We start from the raw sequence: 16,248 nt of genomic DNA, 5'->3' as shown, positions 1-16,248 counted from the left end.
TTCTTAAATTCATATCAGTAGACTCTACCACAGAAGAATCCAAAATGAACTTGTGGTCCGTTATTTGTTACAAATAACCTCCCCTTAGTGTGAAACAGTTTGATAAAGTTTAGTATTTTCTTGTACTGTTTCCAGGTAATAAACCTTAAATTTCATTATTACCAAATGAAAGAGCAAATGAATATGAAATTTTTCAAATTAAATGAAAGTATTTACTTGACAAATTAGTTTATTAAGTTTAAGGTTGCACATAAAATTATAATGACAATTCAAATAAGGTAAGCAGAATAAACCATTTATTAAAACACTGTGTGATAAAATAAACTTTTTGACCCAATGCTACACTGGTAAACATTTTCCCTTATTAACATGTTACCTAAAACACAGTTAAATTATATCATCTGGGCCGGGCGCAGTGACCCACACCTGTAATCCCAGCACTTTGCGAGCCAAGGTGGGCGGATCACCTGAGCTCAGGAGTTCGAGACCAGCCTGGTCAACATGGGGAAACCTGTCTCTACTAAAAACACAAAAATTAGCCAGGTGTAGTGGCACATGCCTATAATCCCAGCTACTTGGGAGGCTGAGGCAGGAGAATCGCTTGAACCTGGGAGGCGGAGGTTGCAGTGAGCTGACATCATGCCACTGTACTCCAGCCTGGGTGGCAGAGCAAGACTCCACCTCAAAAAAAAAAAAAAAAAAAAATTACATCATCTGACCAGAACTAGAAAATACTTCTGTCCTTTACCACTCAATGATTGAACAGTGAGGTGAGTACAGATCTACGTTTTCTTGCTGAATGACAGAGAATAGTAACTTTAACGGCAATCAAAATTCCATATGCCTAAAAGTTAAATTTTATTTACCCCGTTCACTGGCCCAAACTTAAAATCCTCACATCACATAAAGATTTCAAGGACCGCTCCCTTTCCCTGCCAAAAATACATATTAGGAACAAATTAAGAATAAGAGTTGGCTTTTAAACTGCACTTTATTTGTTACTATAACATTCTTTTTTAACTGATCAACCATAAGCATGCAAAAAGTTCTCTGAAACTGCTCCCACCGCCTGTTGTAGAGAAATGGGTAAATTATAAAGGTGATTCAATTTGGAGTTCTTTCCTTTTTTGTAGCACTTCTAAGCTGTGTGCGCGACACACACCACAGAGGTAGAAAGGACCATCTTTAATAAATTATCTTCTTAATCACAGAGAATTTCTGAAAATAAAACTGACAAAATGCTAAACCAAGGCTTTGATGAGTCCCAAAGGACCATAGATCCATCGGCTCCTATTTGAAGAATTCATCCCCTGGAGTGTTCTAGCCTTTGTAGGGCACTGGATTACAAGATCCACCAGGGCTCTGAACAACCGCACTAAGAAGCCGTCTAACCACTCTCATTTGCCGATTCTTTGGACCACCCAGTCCTGCTGGCAGAGAGGGCAGCGATTGTTCTGTTTCACCCACAGGGACATGCAGCAGTTGTGGAAGGAATGATTACATTCTCCCCAGACCACTGAAAGAAAGAAAAAGAAGAGTTGACATTACATATTTCAATTTAAATACTCAACTCAAAATTACAGCTTATTTTATATTACAAATAATAATCTTGAAAAAAGACAGTTAATTGGCCAAAATAATGTTTTTCTATCTATAAAGAAACAGAAACTTAAATGTGTAAGTTACACAGAGACATAAGTCACTGTTTGAGAGCCTTTCCATCCCTGTTCTAGAATCTATGGGTGATGTGATGACCCCTAGTTCCTACACAGCTCCACATGCTATCTTCTTGAACTTAGGAGATGAAAGGACTTGAACCTTCCTTAGATCTGACCTTCTCAGTTATGCACTGACCTTAGAGACCTTCTGGGCTTTATTTTATGGAAAAATGTCCTTCCAATTTTTATTTACCAAGACAGAATGAGTTGTAAATGTTTTTAGCATGCAGTAGGCTATTATAAATAACATGCTTCTAAATATTCAGTTGTGCATCTACTGAGCTGAGCTGTTTTCTAGAAGTAATGAATTGTTAGGTCATCCACAAGCAGTGCAATTCCTCATGTGACGATGAAATTTTCAAAGGGGCTGGCTGGAGAGAGAGGTCTCTCTGTGATCCAAGAAAGTGGCCTGCCCCTCACAATTCCCAAATTAATACTTTTTAAACAAGCAGCATGGAAGAAAAACTTTAAAACAAGGGAAATCATCCATAATCTAGAATGCAATCTCAAATTTGGTATTCATCTGTCCCTTGCTTGATCAACTGAGCTATATGACAAAAGAAAAAGATTAAATGAAAGAAATAAGGCAGAAAAAAAGAAAAAAAATTCCTATGAAAATTTGCTACAGGGGGTAGGAAGCAAGGGTGAAACATTCTAAGTGTTTCAGGAGGAAGAACTGGATCAAAACTGCAAGAATCAATATTAAGTTCTATGTACATCATGTATTTGTGTTCTATGTACACCATGCAAACACAAAATACAAAGCCGATCTTTTATTCTAAGAAAATCTGTAAACATGTTTATATAGCAATCCAGACTTGATCACCTCAAGAACTAGGGCATAAAAATCTTTGAACTGCCTAAAATATTTAGCCTACGACAACTTTTATAGTCTAAGACTCTAAAGAAAATTTGATACACAAACCACATTCCAAAAACATACTTGAGACTTAGAATTTTTCTACTCTGGTTTTAAAGTTAAATACCGTATTATAAAAGTATTGAAAAGTGAAATGCCTTATTAGAACCAAAAGTGACCTATAACATAGCCAAAATTCAAATAATGTTTTGACATTCTGATTTTCTAATTTTCTAAATAGAAAATATTTAATTTTTGATTACCAAAATGTTTATTATGACCATGTCTGGAATATATAACCAATTCTTAATTATGGCAATAAAAGGATTTGCAGGTTCACTCCATTAAACTCTTCTGAGAACCAACATATTTTATATTAATAATGGATCACTGCTTTACAGTTTATTTTTGTGTATTGATAAAGTCAATCTTAATTTCAAATTCAAACATCCCTACTGAGAGAAAACCTTCAGTTGAAAAAGCAAGAGAGCGAAATTACAACATACCAACACAGTCCTCTTGTTTGTTTTCAGCTTGACATCTAAGACAGGCATCTAAAAGTAAACAAACAGCAATTCTCATTCTGATGCTCAGAATGTAATTTTTAAAAACCAGACACTTCAAAGTCAAAAGCTCTAAGGGTTAGAGATGGCAGTAAAGACTCATACTATTAATTTCTCATCTGAATATAACGATTTAAAGAGGAATAAAGTACAAGGCATTCTACTAATTTACTTATAACCAGGAGCAATTTCACAACAGTTAACAACAAATCCTCTATTTTTATAAGCTCTGATGAAAAGATGTCCTGACAGTGCCAATAGAGAAAATTACTAGAGAAAAATATGCCACACTCCACTATATTCGAAGTTACTATATGCTTACTGGGCATGCTCACAGGCAGTTTATTTTCAAGACACCCTTTAAATAAACCATATATATATGTTAGCATTTGTTTATACATACATCAAAAAACACTAGGATACCCAAGGAACCAATAATAAAGTTTACTGAGAGGGTGTGGAATGGGAAGGAGAGTTTTCACTCCTCTTCCAGGTAATATACATACCTTCCTCAATTTCTGAACTATGTGAATATATAACTTATATAAAAACTAAATTGAAAAAATTTGATTCTTTCATAAATAAGTTTTTTAAAGTCATCCATACTTACTGATACATAAGTTTTCCTTCAGCAACTCATAAAAAGCAACTTTTTACTTTCTACCCTAAGACACTTGAGACTTCCTCTAAAATGAACTGCTTTGTATGCTTCTAATAGGTTGCTACTGATGGTCATCCAGACAAGGCTGGTGAGAAGCCAGTGAGACACAGAGGGGAAAGCAAGGGCTGCGGAGCCAGATCTACAGTCAAATCCCATTTCACTGGCATTTATTAGGTTCATGGCCTTGGACCAATTACGAACTCCAATTCCCTCATCTGTAAAAAAGGGACAATACCGTGAGGTATTTATACATTAAGTGGGAATGATATATACTGGTGAGAATTTTATAGATAAAATAAGTAAATACTAGATATCCCTAAGCACTAAGGTTTTTTTCTTTGTAAGAAAATGCTTGGGAGCTAAATGATGAGAACACATGGACACACAGCAGGGAACAACACACACTGGGGCCTTTCGGAGGGTGGAGGGTGGAGAGGATCAGGAAAAATAACTAATGGGTACTAGGCTTAATACCTGGGTGATGAAATAATCTGTACGACAAACCCCTGTGACACAAGTTTACCTATGTAACAAACCTACACTTATACCCCTGTATCTAAAATAAAAGTTTAAAAAAAAAATACTTCCTTTACAGGTAAGTCTGAGCCCAAAGCATTTACCCAGCAATGGTAAAGTACTTTAATAAATTACTTTATTAGTGGTTTCTTGGGTATCCTTCTAGAATTTCTTGATGTACATATAAACAAATACTAACATTATATGTATGGGTTATTTAAAAGGGTGTCTTGAAAATGAACTGTCCATGAGCATGCCCAGTGAGCTTACAGTAACTTCTAATATAGTGGAGTAGGTGTAAACACTAAAAATGAGATCCTAAAGGCTGTACTAGAAGTTTTCAAAATTCAATCTGGAATACTATCAGCTTAATGAAAAAAGTAATATAGAATATTTTAGGGACCAAAAATGGACTCATTCACTAGCTGGAAGAGGAGTCAGTGTTGGGTAAAAGGAAGTTCAAACCAACAGAAAATAGTTTTTAACATAAATAGGAGAAAAATAATTCTGTAAAAATAGAAACATGGTGGAGTTGAAGCCTGCTTCTCTTCTTATACTGGGTTTTGCTCAGGCATTTGTTTGCTCCTCTCCACATGCTCTTACCCTTAAAAACACACCACCGCCCTAGTCTCTTCAGTGTGGATTAAAAACAACCACTGCCTCCTGAGGTTTTCTTCAATCCCACAATTACTCCTCTGTGCAAGGTGTTATGCACTGGAGACACCAAAATGACCAAGGCTGGGTCTCAAGGGGCTCACCAGCAAATGGGGACGTAGACAGACAACTAAATATCATGAGGGTTGTGATACAACAGTGAAGACGTGCTACCTGTATCTGGCTCTAGTTCTGTGCAATCACAGAATTTTAACATTAAGGTTGGTGATCCCAACTGCCTCTTTACAAATTAGGAAAATAAGGCTCCCAAAAGTTACGTGAAATATCTAAGGTGATACAGTCATGAAGGGTTACCCTGGCTATTATAACTGGCTCTACTAGCAAACCTATTCAACGCTTTTCATCAGCACTTTGCTCACTATGCAATCATCACTCTTTTCTGAATGAAGGGAGGATAGTGGAAACGAAGATGAGAGTGTTACCCATATCAGAATGGGCTGACAGGCAAATCTTGGGAGCAGAAAGTATAATAAATCACAAGTGTGAGATAAATTCCAAATACTAAGGAAAGGGAACAAAGTGGGTTCTTGTTGCTGAATCTAGGAATCTCTAAATTACGCTTATAGCTCTAATGTAGATTATCAAAACTGACCCAAATCTACACAAATTCCTAAAGTTGCAGATAAAAGATAAAAATTTGCTTTAATGATCTTCCTAGAATCTAAAACAGCACATTTCTAAGGAGTACAATAACACCTTTTAGAAGGGTGCTAGGGTAAAGACTAGGAAGTCTGGAAAAAAAAATTTCCTTCTGCTGTCACCTGACCTCTAAGTGGGTTTTAACACCTCATAAACAAAATACAAAGGTCTAGCCTAGAATACTTTCCTGAACCCAAAGTACAGCTGTTTGCAAATATGCAAGACTGATCCTGTAGTAGCAGAATACTTGCTATAATTAGAAAGTTTATGATGAAATGTGTCATTTATAGCCTATACTTTGACCTACATTAAAATATCTCAGTAAAGTTTATTTGTTGCAAAGTTTCAATCATTATTTCAGGTTATACATTTCCACTTACTGCTTAAATGTTTTTCCTTCGGGGAGGAAATAGCTTTTTGGGAGAGAAATCTTTTGAAAATACCCTTTGGGAACATTATTTTTAAACTGAAAAGGAACTAAGTGAAAGTTTAGTTTCCTTTAAACTAAAGGAAATTTATTTAGGAGATAAAATGTTTAGCAAAACTTGTATTGCAAAAAAAAAAAAAAAAAGTCTCTTGGATCAGTTAAAAAATGCTTCCCAAACTGGAAACTATGATTCCTAAGTGAGGGTAGGGGCAGCTGTACTGCTGGCAAATAAACTAGATACTTTTAAAGCCTAATATGTTTTGTTTGTTTGTTTTTGAGACAGGGTCTCATTCTGTCACCCAAGCTAGAGTATCGTGGCAGTGGCAGGAAAAAGGCTCACTGTAGCCTCGACCTCCTGGGCTCAAGGGATCCTCCCACCTCAGCCTCCTGAGTAGCTGGAGGCCACCATGCCTGGTCACTTTATTTTAATTTTTAATTGTAGAGATAGGGTCTTGCGATGTTGCCTAGGCAGGTCTCAAACTCTTGGGCTCAAGTGATCCATATAAAATAAGTGGGTCATGTCTAATAACAAGGTCTTTCAAAAGTAAAAGGTAAAAATATCTGAATCCAATTGTTGTAAATCCTCTTTGAAACAAGCCCTTAGAATAAAAGACAAAAGAGCATAAATTGAGAAATCTCTTGATTCTGGTAGGTTTAAAGTCTCATCCCCCCTCAAGGACAGCAATTCTCTTTATGTTCTCCAATTCTCTCATTTTTCAAGACAAGTCAGTTTTCAACCTACAGAAATGTCTGTTTTCTTTAACTACCCTCAATAAAGAACTCCACTGAAGATGCTCTCACAGTAATTTTAAATGCCCTATCTGAAAATACAACTTGCATTTAAACAGCACTTGCTTTTCAAAGTGGTCTGAGATCTTAGAACCATATAAAATATAACAAGATTAAGCTGTTCTGAAACATTTTGCTTGGTCTAATATTTTAACTCCAAATATCACAGAAAGAGGACATATTTGTAAGAGGGTTCTCCACAAAGGCATGACTCAGAGCAGGGCAGTATCTTCTCCAGGAAATGACATCCGATATGGAGAGGGGGGTGTAATGGAGGTGAAGTTCTACATTTCTGAAAAAAGGGCTTACAATTCTTCGGCTTCCATGAAACTTAGATATTCTTGAACCACACTGTCCCCTTCAAGCCACGCTAGTGCTATCTGACCCGTCTTAGATCAATCCAGATTTAAAAGCCATTCGAAGAGCGGCGGTAAGCTAATCCGGAAATGCAATGGCTGTGAACACTTCCCTGTGTACCTCGAGGAGAACTAAGGGTGTCGTTTTGTGGAAGATGACTCCGGAGCATCACTTTGATGGTGACCAAGACTATTAAAGTTCACTGCTGAATCACGGCCTTTACTCTGTCCACCTTGCGATGAGCTTTTAGAACAGGGGCTGGCCACACAAACCGAAGTGTTTCCTGCTAGTTCCCAACAATCACCCGGTTTTATTTTCCTGGTCACACCCATCACTACCTGAAATTACCTTGTTTACCTCCGTTTATTGCCCATTTCTCTCCCTAGAACACCAACCACCCGGCGCCGGGCGCCTGTTGCACAACCCCTCAGCCCTCAGGAGCCGCAACAGGATCGTGGCTCCGCGTTCCTCCGGCGCCCGGGCAGGGCGACCTCCACCCACTCCCCAAGGCAGGGGACTTTCCAAGGCTTCTGGCGGGCGCCCGTCCCGTCCCAATCCCGAAGTCGGCTCCCGGAGGCCGCAGCGCGGCCCCGGCCTTGCGTGCAGCGCTTACCCATCACCTGGACCCTGCAGATGGCGCACGTATCGCACTCAACGTCCCAGCTCCACATGGCCACCGCGTTCCACTTCTTGAGGGAGAACATCTTGTCGCCTCCCGACTTGGAGCCTGAGCTCCCGGAGTGAGACGCCAGGGCGCAGGTTTCCTCTCCGTCTTCCACGTCGGCCATGGCGGCGCCGCGGAGCCGACGGCGGAGACGTTGGCTTGGGGTAGGCGGGAGGCTAGGGCGGCTCTGCCGGGCCGCCCGACGGGCCACAGCGCCGCCCGCAGGCCGCAGGCCACCGTGGTGCCCAGACCCCGGCCACCCACGATTGGCTGGCGCGGCCCAGTGACGTCACCGGACGCCAGCGGCGAGGGGGCAGGCAGGCCCCGCCCCCGCCCTCCTGGGGCGACCGAGCGGGCTTGGGGCTGCTCGGGGCTACGCTGCCGAATCCGCCTGCGGCGCTGCGGGGTGTTACGTCTGAGCAGGCGCACAGATTGTGCTGGAATGTGTGTCCTGCTTTATGGCTTCATTAAAACTACTGCTCTCAGAAATAATCTTGTTAATTTACTTGTTTGTCTCTTCCCTCCCAAGTGTAAAACTCTATCAGAGCAGGGAACATGTTCTTATCACCACATTGTCCTCGGTATCTACAAAATGCCTGGCCACAAGAGGCACAATTATTTCTTGAGTGAATTAATGATCTTAAAGATCTAGAAATCTGGCTCAGTGATTCTCAGACTTTTTGGTCTCAGGACTCCTTTTCACTTAAAAATTATTAGTCCCTTAAAGAGCTTTTATTTATGTAGGAAATGTATAAATATATATATACACACACACATATGTATGAATATATATACATATATACAATGAATATATGTACATTCATGTATAATGAATATTCATACATTTCCTGTATATGTATACACACGTACATAGAGATTAATGTTTCTTTTTAAGAAATTAAAACATATTTTTAAATGTATTCATTAAAAATCACAGTAATAACCTCATTAGAGGTTATCATTAGAGGGATAACTTCACATACCATGTAATTTCTAGAAACTCCCGTGTACACTCGTAGAATGAGAGTGAAAAGAGAGAAATAGCTCTAAATATTGTTAGGCAACTAGTTTGCCCTCTTTTGACCCCTAAAAGAGGTCAGGATCCCAGGAGTCCCGGTGTGTGGCGACACAACCCACACGTATTTTTCAGGCCCTGCTTCCTCATCTGCAGAGTCTCCATTCCTTCTGCTCAGTACATTTGAGCTAGTTTAACTTCCTCTTTTTATATGTAGGACTAATGAGGTCCGAAGAAGTGAAATGACAAAGATCACATTGTTATTACAGTAGTGCTTCTACTGCTAGCCCACCATCACATGTGTTTCCAAGAAAGCAGGCATCTCCACTGAAAAGAAAGCAGAAGCACAGACAGCCTAAGGAGATGCCTGATCCCACCGTCACCTAGTGGTGGACACCTACTCTGTCAAGTTTGGATTCTGAGCCTCTCGCCATCCCCTCATCTCCTGATACCTGGGCAAAAGGTAACCAGGCCAATGGAACCTGGCAGGGGAAACAAGAATGCATTAATCTATAGAAACATAAATATGGACGCAGGGTCACATTCGGTTAGATGGAAATGTGTATTTGTTGAGTGGTGTGTTAAGGGCTGTGAGGGTGCAGGATGCAGTGAGGGAAAGCCTCATGGGAGAGGTGAAGTTTGAACTGGGGGAACATGGGAGGCCTTCAGGGCCTTCAGGGCCAGTGGAGAGAGCAAACCTCTCTGAGCTGTTGGGCAGAGCAGAGCACAATGGTGGTGGCAGACAGGAATTGGACCACACCAACTTTATAAGCCAGACACCCATTGGAGTGAGCACACAAAACATGTGTTCCCTTCTTACTGAACGACCACACATCTGCCTAGAGATGGCTGTAAATGCTAGGTATCTAACAAAGAGAAGGATAAAACGCACCCAGTTGGTGAGAAGTTTGAAAGACAAAAGGATGAAATGGTGAAAAGGGAGAAGGATGGCTTTGCTGGAGGAATGGTATGTGCCCTTGCTGAGCCATGAAATCTGGAGAGAGGTGTCGGCTGCGGTGAAATTTGAGAATAGAAGCCAGGCGGGAGCATAGGGGCGGGAAGTGGAAGGCGGATTGGGGAGATGAGTATGGTTTTGACACACTGCATGTCAGGAGAACTTTTTCTCCTGACAAAGAGAACAGGAATGAGTGATGCACCGGAGTTCAGTGCAACAAGCAAGCATGCATGGGGAGAAGGGAAAGCAGGAGTGAGGTGGAAAGTTCAGGCTGCAGCAGCTGTTCAGGCGTGGCGGGGCCAACGGGTCTCCTGTGATTTCCCTCCTTTGGTTCACCTTCATGAGAGCTTGTCTGCCATCATGAGCACCCAAAGGGCAGGAACTATAGGCGGCCTTGAATGCAGCAAAACAAATATCTGTCCTCCTCATGGCCTGCTCAGTTCCCACTCCACCACTGTGCGTTGTTCCTCTCACCAGTCCTTGGTGTGTGGGGACACAACCCACACTTATTTTTCAGCCCCCGCTTCCTCAGCTGCACAGTCTCCATTCCTTCTGCTCAGTACATTGAAGACGTAGTTTCTTTAATTTTGAGGACTTCTCTTAAGCAAAATATTTAAGGACTAACTGATAAATATTTAGGAAAAGTTTGTCTCAGTACAAGTGGACATTTTTGTTATTTCTTTGGTCCTCACTCCAACCATCATTTCCCCCTTCTGTGCCATTCATCTTTAACAAAATAAGTTTTCCTGTTGTCAGGGAAGTAAAACTTTCCCTCTACCCTCTTAGGTTCAGTATTTGGGGGGATTGCAAATTAAACCAACAAAACACAGATTAGCAGGAGAAAAGATAGATTTTTATTCACCAAAGTAGTCAGAGTTCACAGAAAGTTATGACTCAAGGGGCAATTAGAATTTGGGGCTTATACACTGTCTAAATAAAGGAAAGGGAGAAGGAGAAAGGGCACTTCTGGAAAATAACTTTCAGAAAAGATAAACAGGCCTTTGGGAGAATAGATAGGAGATATGATAGTTTTGTGACAAAGTCTATTAGCTGATTTATTATCCCAGTACCAACTTCTTGTTTCTAATGATAGGGTCAACCTTCCCTGGTTTTAAAATTCCTGGGAAGGAATTTAAGACAGTTGAATTCTTTTGAGAGGCATTGCTTTTAGACAGGTAAGTTCAGGGAAAAAATTAAAATAAAATAAAACAACTCTTCCTGCATCTGTCGATTCTCAAATGCCTTTCGCTCAAAATAATCCTTATGCTATAGAGGCATATTCTGGACTTCTTTCCTGCACTAGGGAAAGAAATAAAAACAAAAACAAACCTGATGACATTTGCTTGTTGAGCTGGAGTAGTTTCCCCAAAGGGACCAATGTTTGGAACTATAATGACAAAGCAAGAAAATTGTTCCTAGAGGCTAGAGATCAAAGCTAGCCTGAAATGTATATGCTACCTCCTCCTGGGAATGTCCTTCTAAGCAAGTCTGCTCTCCATCACACTTGTCAGACAAGAGTTATGGCTCATCTTTTTTCTTGGAAATAATTGTGTTCATGTCCATAGGTCCCTGAGCATTTGCTGGTCTTTTTTGGTCAGATGGAACCCTCCAGTTCATTTGCCTCTCTTGGTCTTAGATGACAGTGCTGTGGCCATAAATTATTAATCCTGCTGCCCCACTCCCCCAACACACACACACACGTGCACACACATCCCATACTGAAAGCGTACATTTGACCAAAGCAATCAGCCTTTGTTGGAGAATTCCTTAAATCCTCCCAACATTATATTTCATTCATCGTAAGACATCAATCATCAACTGTGTGACGTAAATCAATTTCAGATGTGAAAAAAGAAGTGACGTAGAATATTTCAGAATAGATGAAAAATGAAAGAGAGAAACCCATGCCTAAATTTCATGATGCCTTCTTTAGAAACCTGGTGACTTTGCTGAGAAAGTAGAGTTTTGGGGATCGATTTTAATCCATTTGTCTAAAATTGCTCCACATTGAATCTTCTGAAGCTGCAGGTGTGGATGAGTATAGCACTGTGTGTATGCTTTTACCTCTTTTTTGAAATCTGCTGAGTTTTTCTATTAGATATTGGTGACATCTGCTTGAATGACTCATTGTTGCTTCATACTCGACAGGTGAAAGGGAGTTCATTTCCTTTCTTGCAAAATTTAGCTTTCTTTCAACAGTTTGCTTTCTTTGCCTGAGATGTAATTCTCTCCTAGGTATAACTGTCCTGGTCTGAAACCACAGTCACTGTTGACTCTTTCCCCTTCCTCACCCTTCATACGTAATTATCTGTTCATTCTTTCTTTAGAAGTTTCTAGAATCAACCAGACTTTCCATTCCCATTGTGGAATCTTAACCTCATCACCTTGTTTCTGGATTACGGTGTCCTGACTTCTTCCCTGCCTTTCCTCCCCAGTCTAAATCCCACTCAATCTAACATGCCTGGTTAATTTTCCTTCCTCTGACATTCTCCTGCTCAAAATGTTCCAAAGCTCCACATTATCATCAGAACGAAATCTAAATGTCCTGATTGTTCATTTAAGCCCTGCCACAATATGGCCCCGACCTACCTGTCAAGGCCATCCCCGGCACCCCTCTGCAGGATCCTCGTGAGATTGGTCTGCACAGACATCCAAGCGTACCATGGACTGGCTTTTCCTCAAAATCGGACAGAACTTCCCCTGCCTTCTTCAGCTGGATTGCCCTCTGTGCTTAGAAAAAATGTACTCATCTTTGTGTTCTCGCTGGCCACTCTTTGCCACCACATATTCATGTCCTCCCAGGAAATCACAGGATTTACTGCGCTTCTTCTGCACTTTTGGCACCAGGTCACACAGCAAGCAAAGAGTGCTGTTACTGATGTTTAACAAGCTCATCATAATTTATTGAACAATTTTAAGTTTTTAAAAATTGACAGCTCACAAATGATAAAAACAGTAAAACAGGAATACAATAAAAACCCAAGTACTATTAATAGACTCTCCAGAAATTCCTGTATATGTACAAGCAGACACACAATGCATCAATTTTTAAAAAAATTTTAAATTGTGGTAAAATATGCAAAATATTTACCATCTTAACCATTTTTAAGTGTACAGTTCAGCAGTGTTTAGTATGTTCACAGTGTTGTGCAAACAATCTCCAAAACTTTTTCATCTTGCAAAACTGAAACTCTGTACCTATTAAACAATAACTCCCTCCTCATACATCCTCTCAACCACCATTCTACTTTCCGTCTCTGATTTTGACTACTGTAAGTATCTAAGTGGAGGCATGCAGTATTTGTATTTTTGTGACTGACTTATTCACTTAGCATAATATCCTTAAAGGTTTATCCATGTTGTAGCATGTGTCAGAATTTCCTTCGTTTTTAAGGCCGAGCAATATCCCATTTTATGTATATATCACATTTAATTTATCCAGTCATCTCTCCATGGACATTTGGGCTACTTCCACCTTTGATTTATTGTAAATGATGCTGTTTTGAACATGGTGTTCAAATATCTCTTAATGACGCTACATTCAGTTCTTTTAGATACATACAAACATGTGAAATTGCTGGATTATACTACGTCAATTCATTTTTGTATGAATTTTTCACATATTCTATACCTGTTTTTAAAAATGGTGTTACTTGAATGCCTTTCCATATAAGCACTTACGTATCCACATTATTCTTTCAATGATTGCATAGTATTCTACCACATACATTTACTGTGATTTATTCTCCCGAAACTCTTTGAGAAAAATTTAGTTATTTCCCATGTAAAATAAAGAGTGCTGCAGTGAACATCCTCATATGTATTTCCTTGCACACATGTGACAGTAAACAAATTTCTAAAAGCAGAATGGCCGGGTCGAAAGCTATGTATTTTTCATTTTAATAAACACTGCCAAAAGACCCGCTAAAGGGGTATACTGATTGTACACTCCCACCCAGTGGATATGTGTGGCAAATTTCAAAAAAGGTCTTTTTAAATTTTCTTTTCTTTTTCTTTTCTTTTCTTTCTTTCTTTCTTTTTTTTTTTTTTTTTGATGGAGTCTTGCTCTTTCACCACGCTGGAGTGCGGTGGCGCGATCTCGGCTCACTGCAACCTCCAACTCCCTGGTTCAAGCCATTCTCCTGCCTCAGCCTCCCGAGTAGCTGAGATTACAGGCATGCGCCACCATGACCAGCTAGTTTTTGTATTTTTAGTAGAGACGGGGTTTCACCATGTTGGCCAGGATGGTCTCGATCTCCTGACCTCGTGATGCACCCATCTCAGCCTCCCAAAGTGCTGGGATTACAGGCGTGAGCCACCGCGCCCGCCCAGCCTATTTGCATTTCTTTTAAGCAGGAACAGTTCTCAGGAGCTCTCACATATTGGATACATCAGTTCTGATAAATTTGTTACATTGATCTTGTTACTCCATGGTCCTATGGCCTTTCTTATCCTGCCTAATGACGCATATTTTTCCAACTCATATACTTTATTGTTGACTTTTAATGCAAGAAAATCTTGGTTTTTTTTTTTTGGGGGGGAGATGGAGTTTTGCTCTTGTTGCCCAGGCTGGAGTGCAATGGTGCAATCTCAGTTCACTGCAACTTCCGCCTCCTGGGTTCAAGCGATTCTCCTGCCTAAGCCTCCCTAGTAGCTGGTATTACAGGCATGTGCCACCACACCTGGCCAATTTTTGTATTATTAGTAGAGATGAGGTTTCTCCACATTGGCCAGGCTGGTGTCAAACTCCTGACCTCACGTGATCCACCTGCCTCAGCCTCCCAAAGTGCTGGGATTACAGGTGTGGGCCACCGCGCCTGGCCGAAGATCTTGTCTTCTTAATTAAATCCTAAGACCCTGGAGAGTGGAGCTAATTTACTATGCCATTCTTACCCCACAGTTAGTTTGATTCCACAAACTTGCTAGCACTTGTTAAATGTTTTTTTGTTTTTTATTTTTACTTCAAAGCGAAGAGGTCTTAAGTCTTCTTTTTTTCATTTCTTTCCTATGTTTCTTGTGTGGTTGTCATAGGTGAAATAACTGGAACCACTCAATTCTATAACATCCACAATGATAGCAGCAATAATAAGAGCCACTCATATTTATTTTTGAGTATATAATATGAACAAGGCATTGTTCTAAAATGCCTGACGTGTGTGGTCTCATTCAATGCTCACCAATTGAGATAGGCACTACTGTTTTTTTTTTCCTTTTTTTTTTGAGGTAGGGTCTCACTTCCTCACCCAGGCTGGAGTACAGTGGTGCAATCATAGCTCACTGAAGCGCTGTCCTCCTGGGCTTAAGCAATCCCCCTGCCTCAGCCTTTCAAATAGCGAGGCCTACGGGCACATGCCACCACAGCTGGTTAATTTTTCAATTTTTTGTAGAGATAGGGGGTCTCACTATGTTGCCCAGCTTGGTCTTGAAGTCCTGGCCTCAAGCGATCCTTTTGTCTCAGCCTCCCAAATTGCTGGGATTACAGGCATGAGCCACTGCACCCAGCCCTGCTCCTCTTAACTATATCTTACATATAGTAAGTTCCTCAGTTACAAGAGGAAACTGAGGAGCATGAGGTGAACTGACTTGCCCAGGCTCAGTACCTGGAAAGTGGCAATTCCTCTACAGAGACTTCTGGTTCATCTAACTGCCCAGGCCATGCTCTTCATCCTGCACCGTATTGTTGTGGCATATAAAACCCAACTCACCCACTGTCATCCGTACATCAATCAACCACACCTCTTCAATCTCTCACGGGGCTGTGTTGCATCTTCATGGTGGGGCAGAGGGATTTGAAGTTTCCTCATTTGGCCGGGTGCGGTGGCTCACGCCTGTAATCCCAGCACTTTGGGAGGCCAAGGCAGGTGGATCACCTGAGATCAGGAGTTCGACACCAGCCTGGCCAACATGGTGAAACTCTGTCTCTACTAATAATACAAAAAATCAGCTAGGCGTGGTGGTGCACGCCTATAATCCCAGCTACTCAGGAGGCTGAGACAGGAGAATCGCTTGAATGCAGGAGGCAGAGTTTGCAATGAGCTGAGATTGCACCATTGCACTCCAGCCTGGGCAACAGAGCAAGACCCCATCTTAAAAAAAAAGTTTCCTCATTTAGGGAAGATCCTCATTTTTAGGGATGGTGTCTTTTAGGAAGTGGTTATTATTTCCAAGCATTCTTATTGTTCTCAACTATAGGTATATTTATGAAAGAGGATTCTTTCTTTCTTAGATAAAATTATGACTTACTTCAACTTATAAATTTCATATACAGGAGAGATGAAGCCTCAGAGAACTGCATCTCTTTCTACTAAGGCTTACTTGTGAAACCCACATTTTAGAAAATGACAAGTGTGATGGGATCATCATAAGCTAGGATTATCACATGACTTTAAACTTTCATACAATAATCATCA

At 40.6% G+C, this 16,248-nt stretch overlaps 1 protein-coding gene across 2 annotated transcripts; it reads right to left on the bottom strand.

The window, feature by feature from the left end:
- Nucleotides 1-211: 211 nt before the first annotated feature.
- RNF7 (ring finger protein 7) lies at nucleotides 212-8,015 on the bottom strand. Of its 2 annotated transcripts, none has more exons than XM_005545965.4 (3): nucleotides 7,818-8,015; nucleotides 3,084-3,131; nucleotides 212-1,516 (listed from the first exon to the last, which is right to left on the bottom strand). In XM_005545965.4, exons 1-3 carry the CDS (start codon nucleotides 7,990-7,992, stop codon nucleotides 1,398-1,400), a joined length of 342 nt encoding a protein of 113 aa, XP_005546022.1. In that variant the 5' UTR covers nucleotides 7,993-8,015; the 3' UTR covers nucleotides 212-1,397. The 2 variants fall into 2 exon arrangements, with proteins under 2 accessions (XP_005546022.1, XP_005546024.1); XM_005545967.4 differs by having other exon boundaries at nucleotides 7,825-8,015.
- Nucleotides 8,016-16,248: the final 8,233 nt, after the last annotated feature.

This window comes from Macaca fascicularis, chromosome 2 (assembly GCF_037993035.2).
Source record: "Macaca fascicularis isolate 582-1 chromosome 2, T2T-MFA8v1.1".
Taxonomy (NCBI): Eukaryota; Metazoa; Chordata; class Mammalia; order Primates; family Cercopithecidae; genus Macaca; species Macaca fascicularis.
The sequence above is the reverse complement of the archived record's forward strand: the minus strand, read 5'-3'. Positions and strand labels throughout refer to the sequence as shown.

Bases quoted from the DNA above. Each gene is read 5' to 3' on its own strand.
- RNF7 (XM_005545965.4), bottom strand. From the start codon at position 7,992: ATGGCCGACGTGGAAGACGGAGAGGAAACCTGCGCCCTGGCGTCTCAC. The intron at 3,132-7,817 runs GTAAGCGCTGCA...GTTTACTTTTAG, and splicing joins CTGCAGGGTCCAGGTGATGG to ATGCCTGTCTTAGATGTCAA. The intron at 1,517-3,083 runs GTATGTTGTAAT...TCTTTCTTTCAG, and splicing joins CAAACAAGAGGACTGTGTTG to TGGTCTGGGGAGAATGTAAT.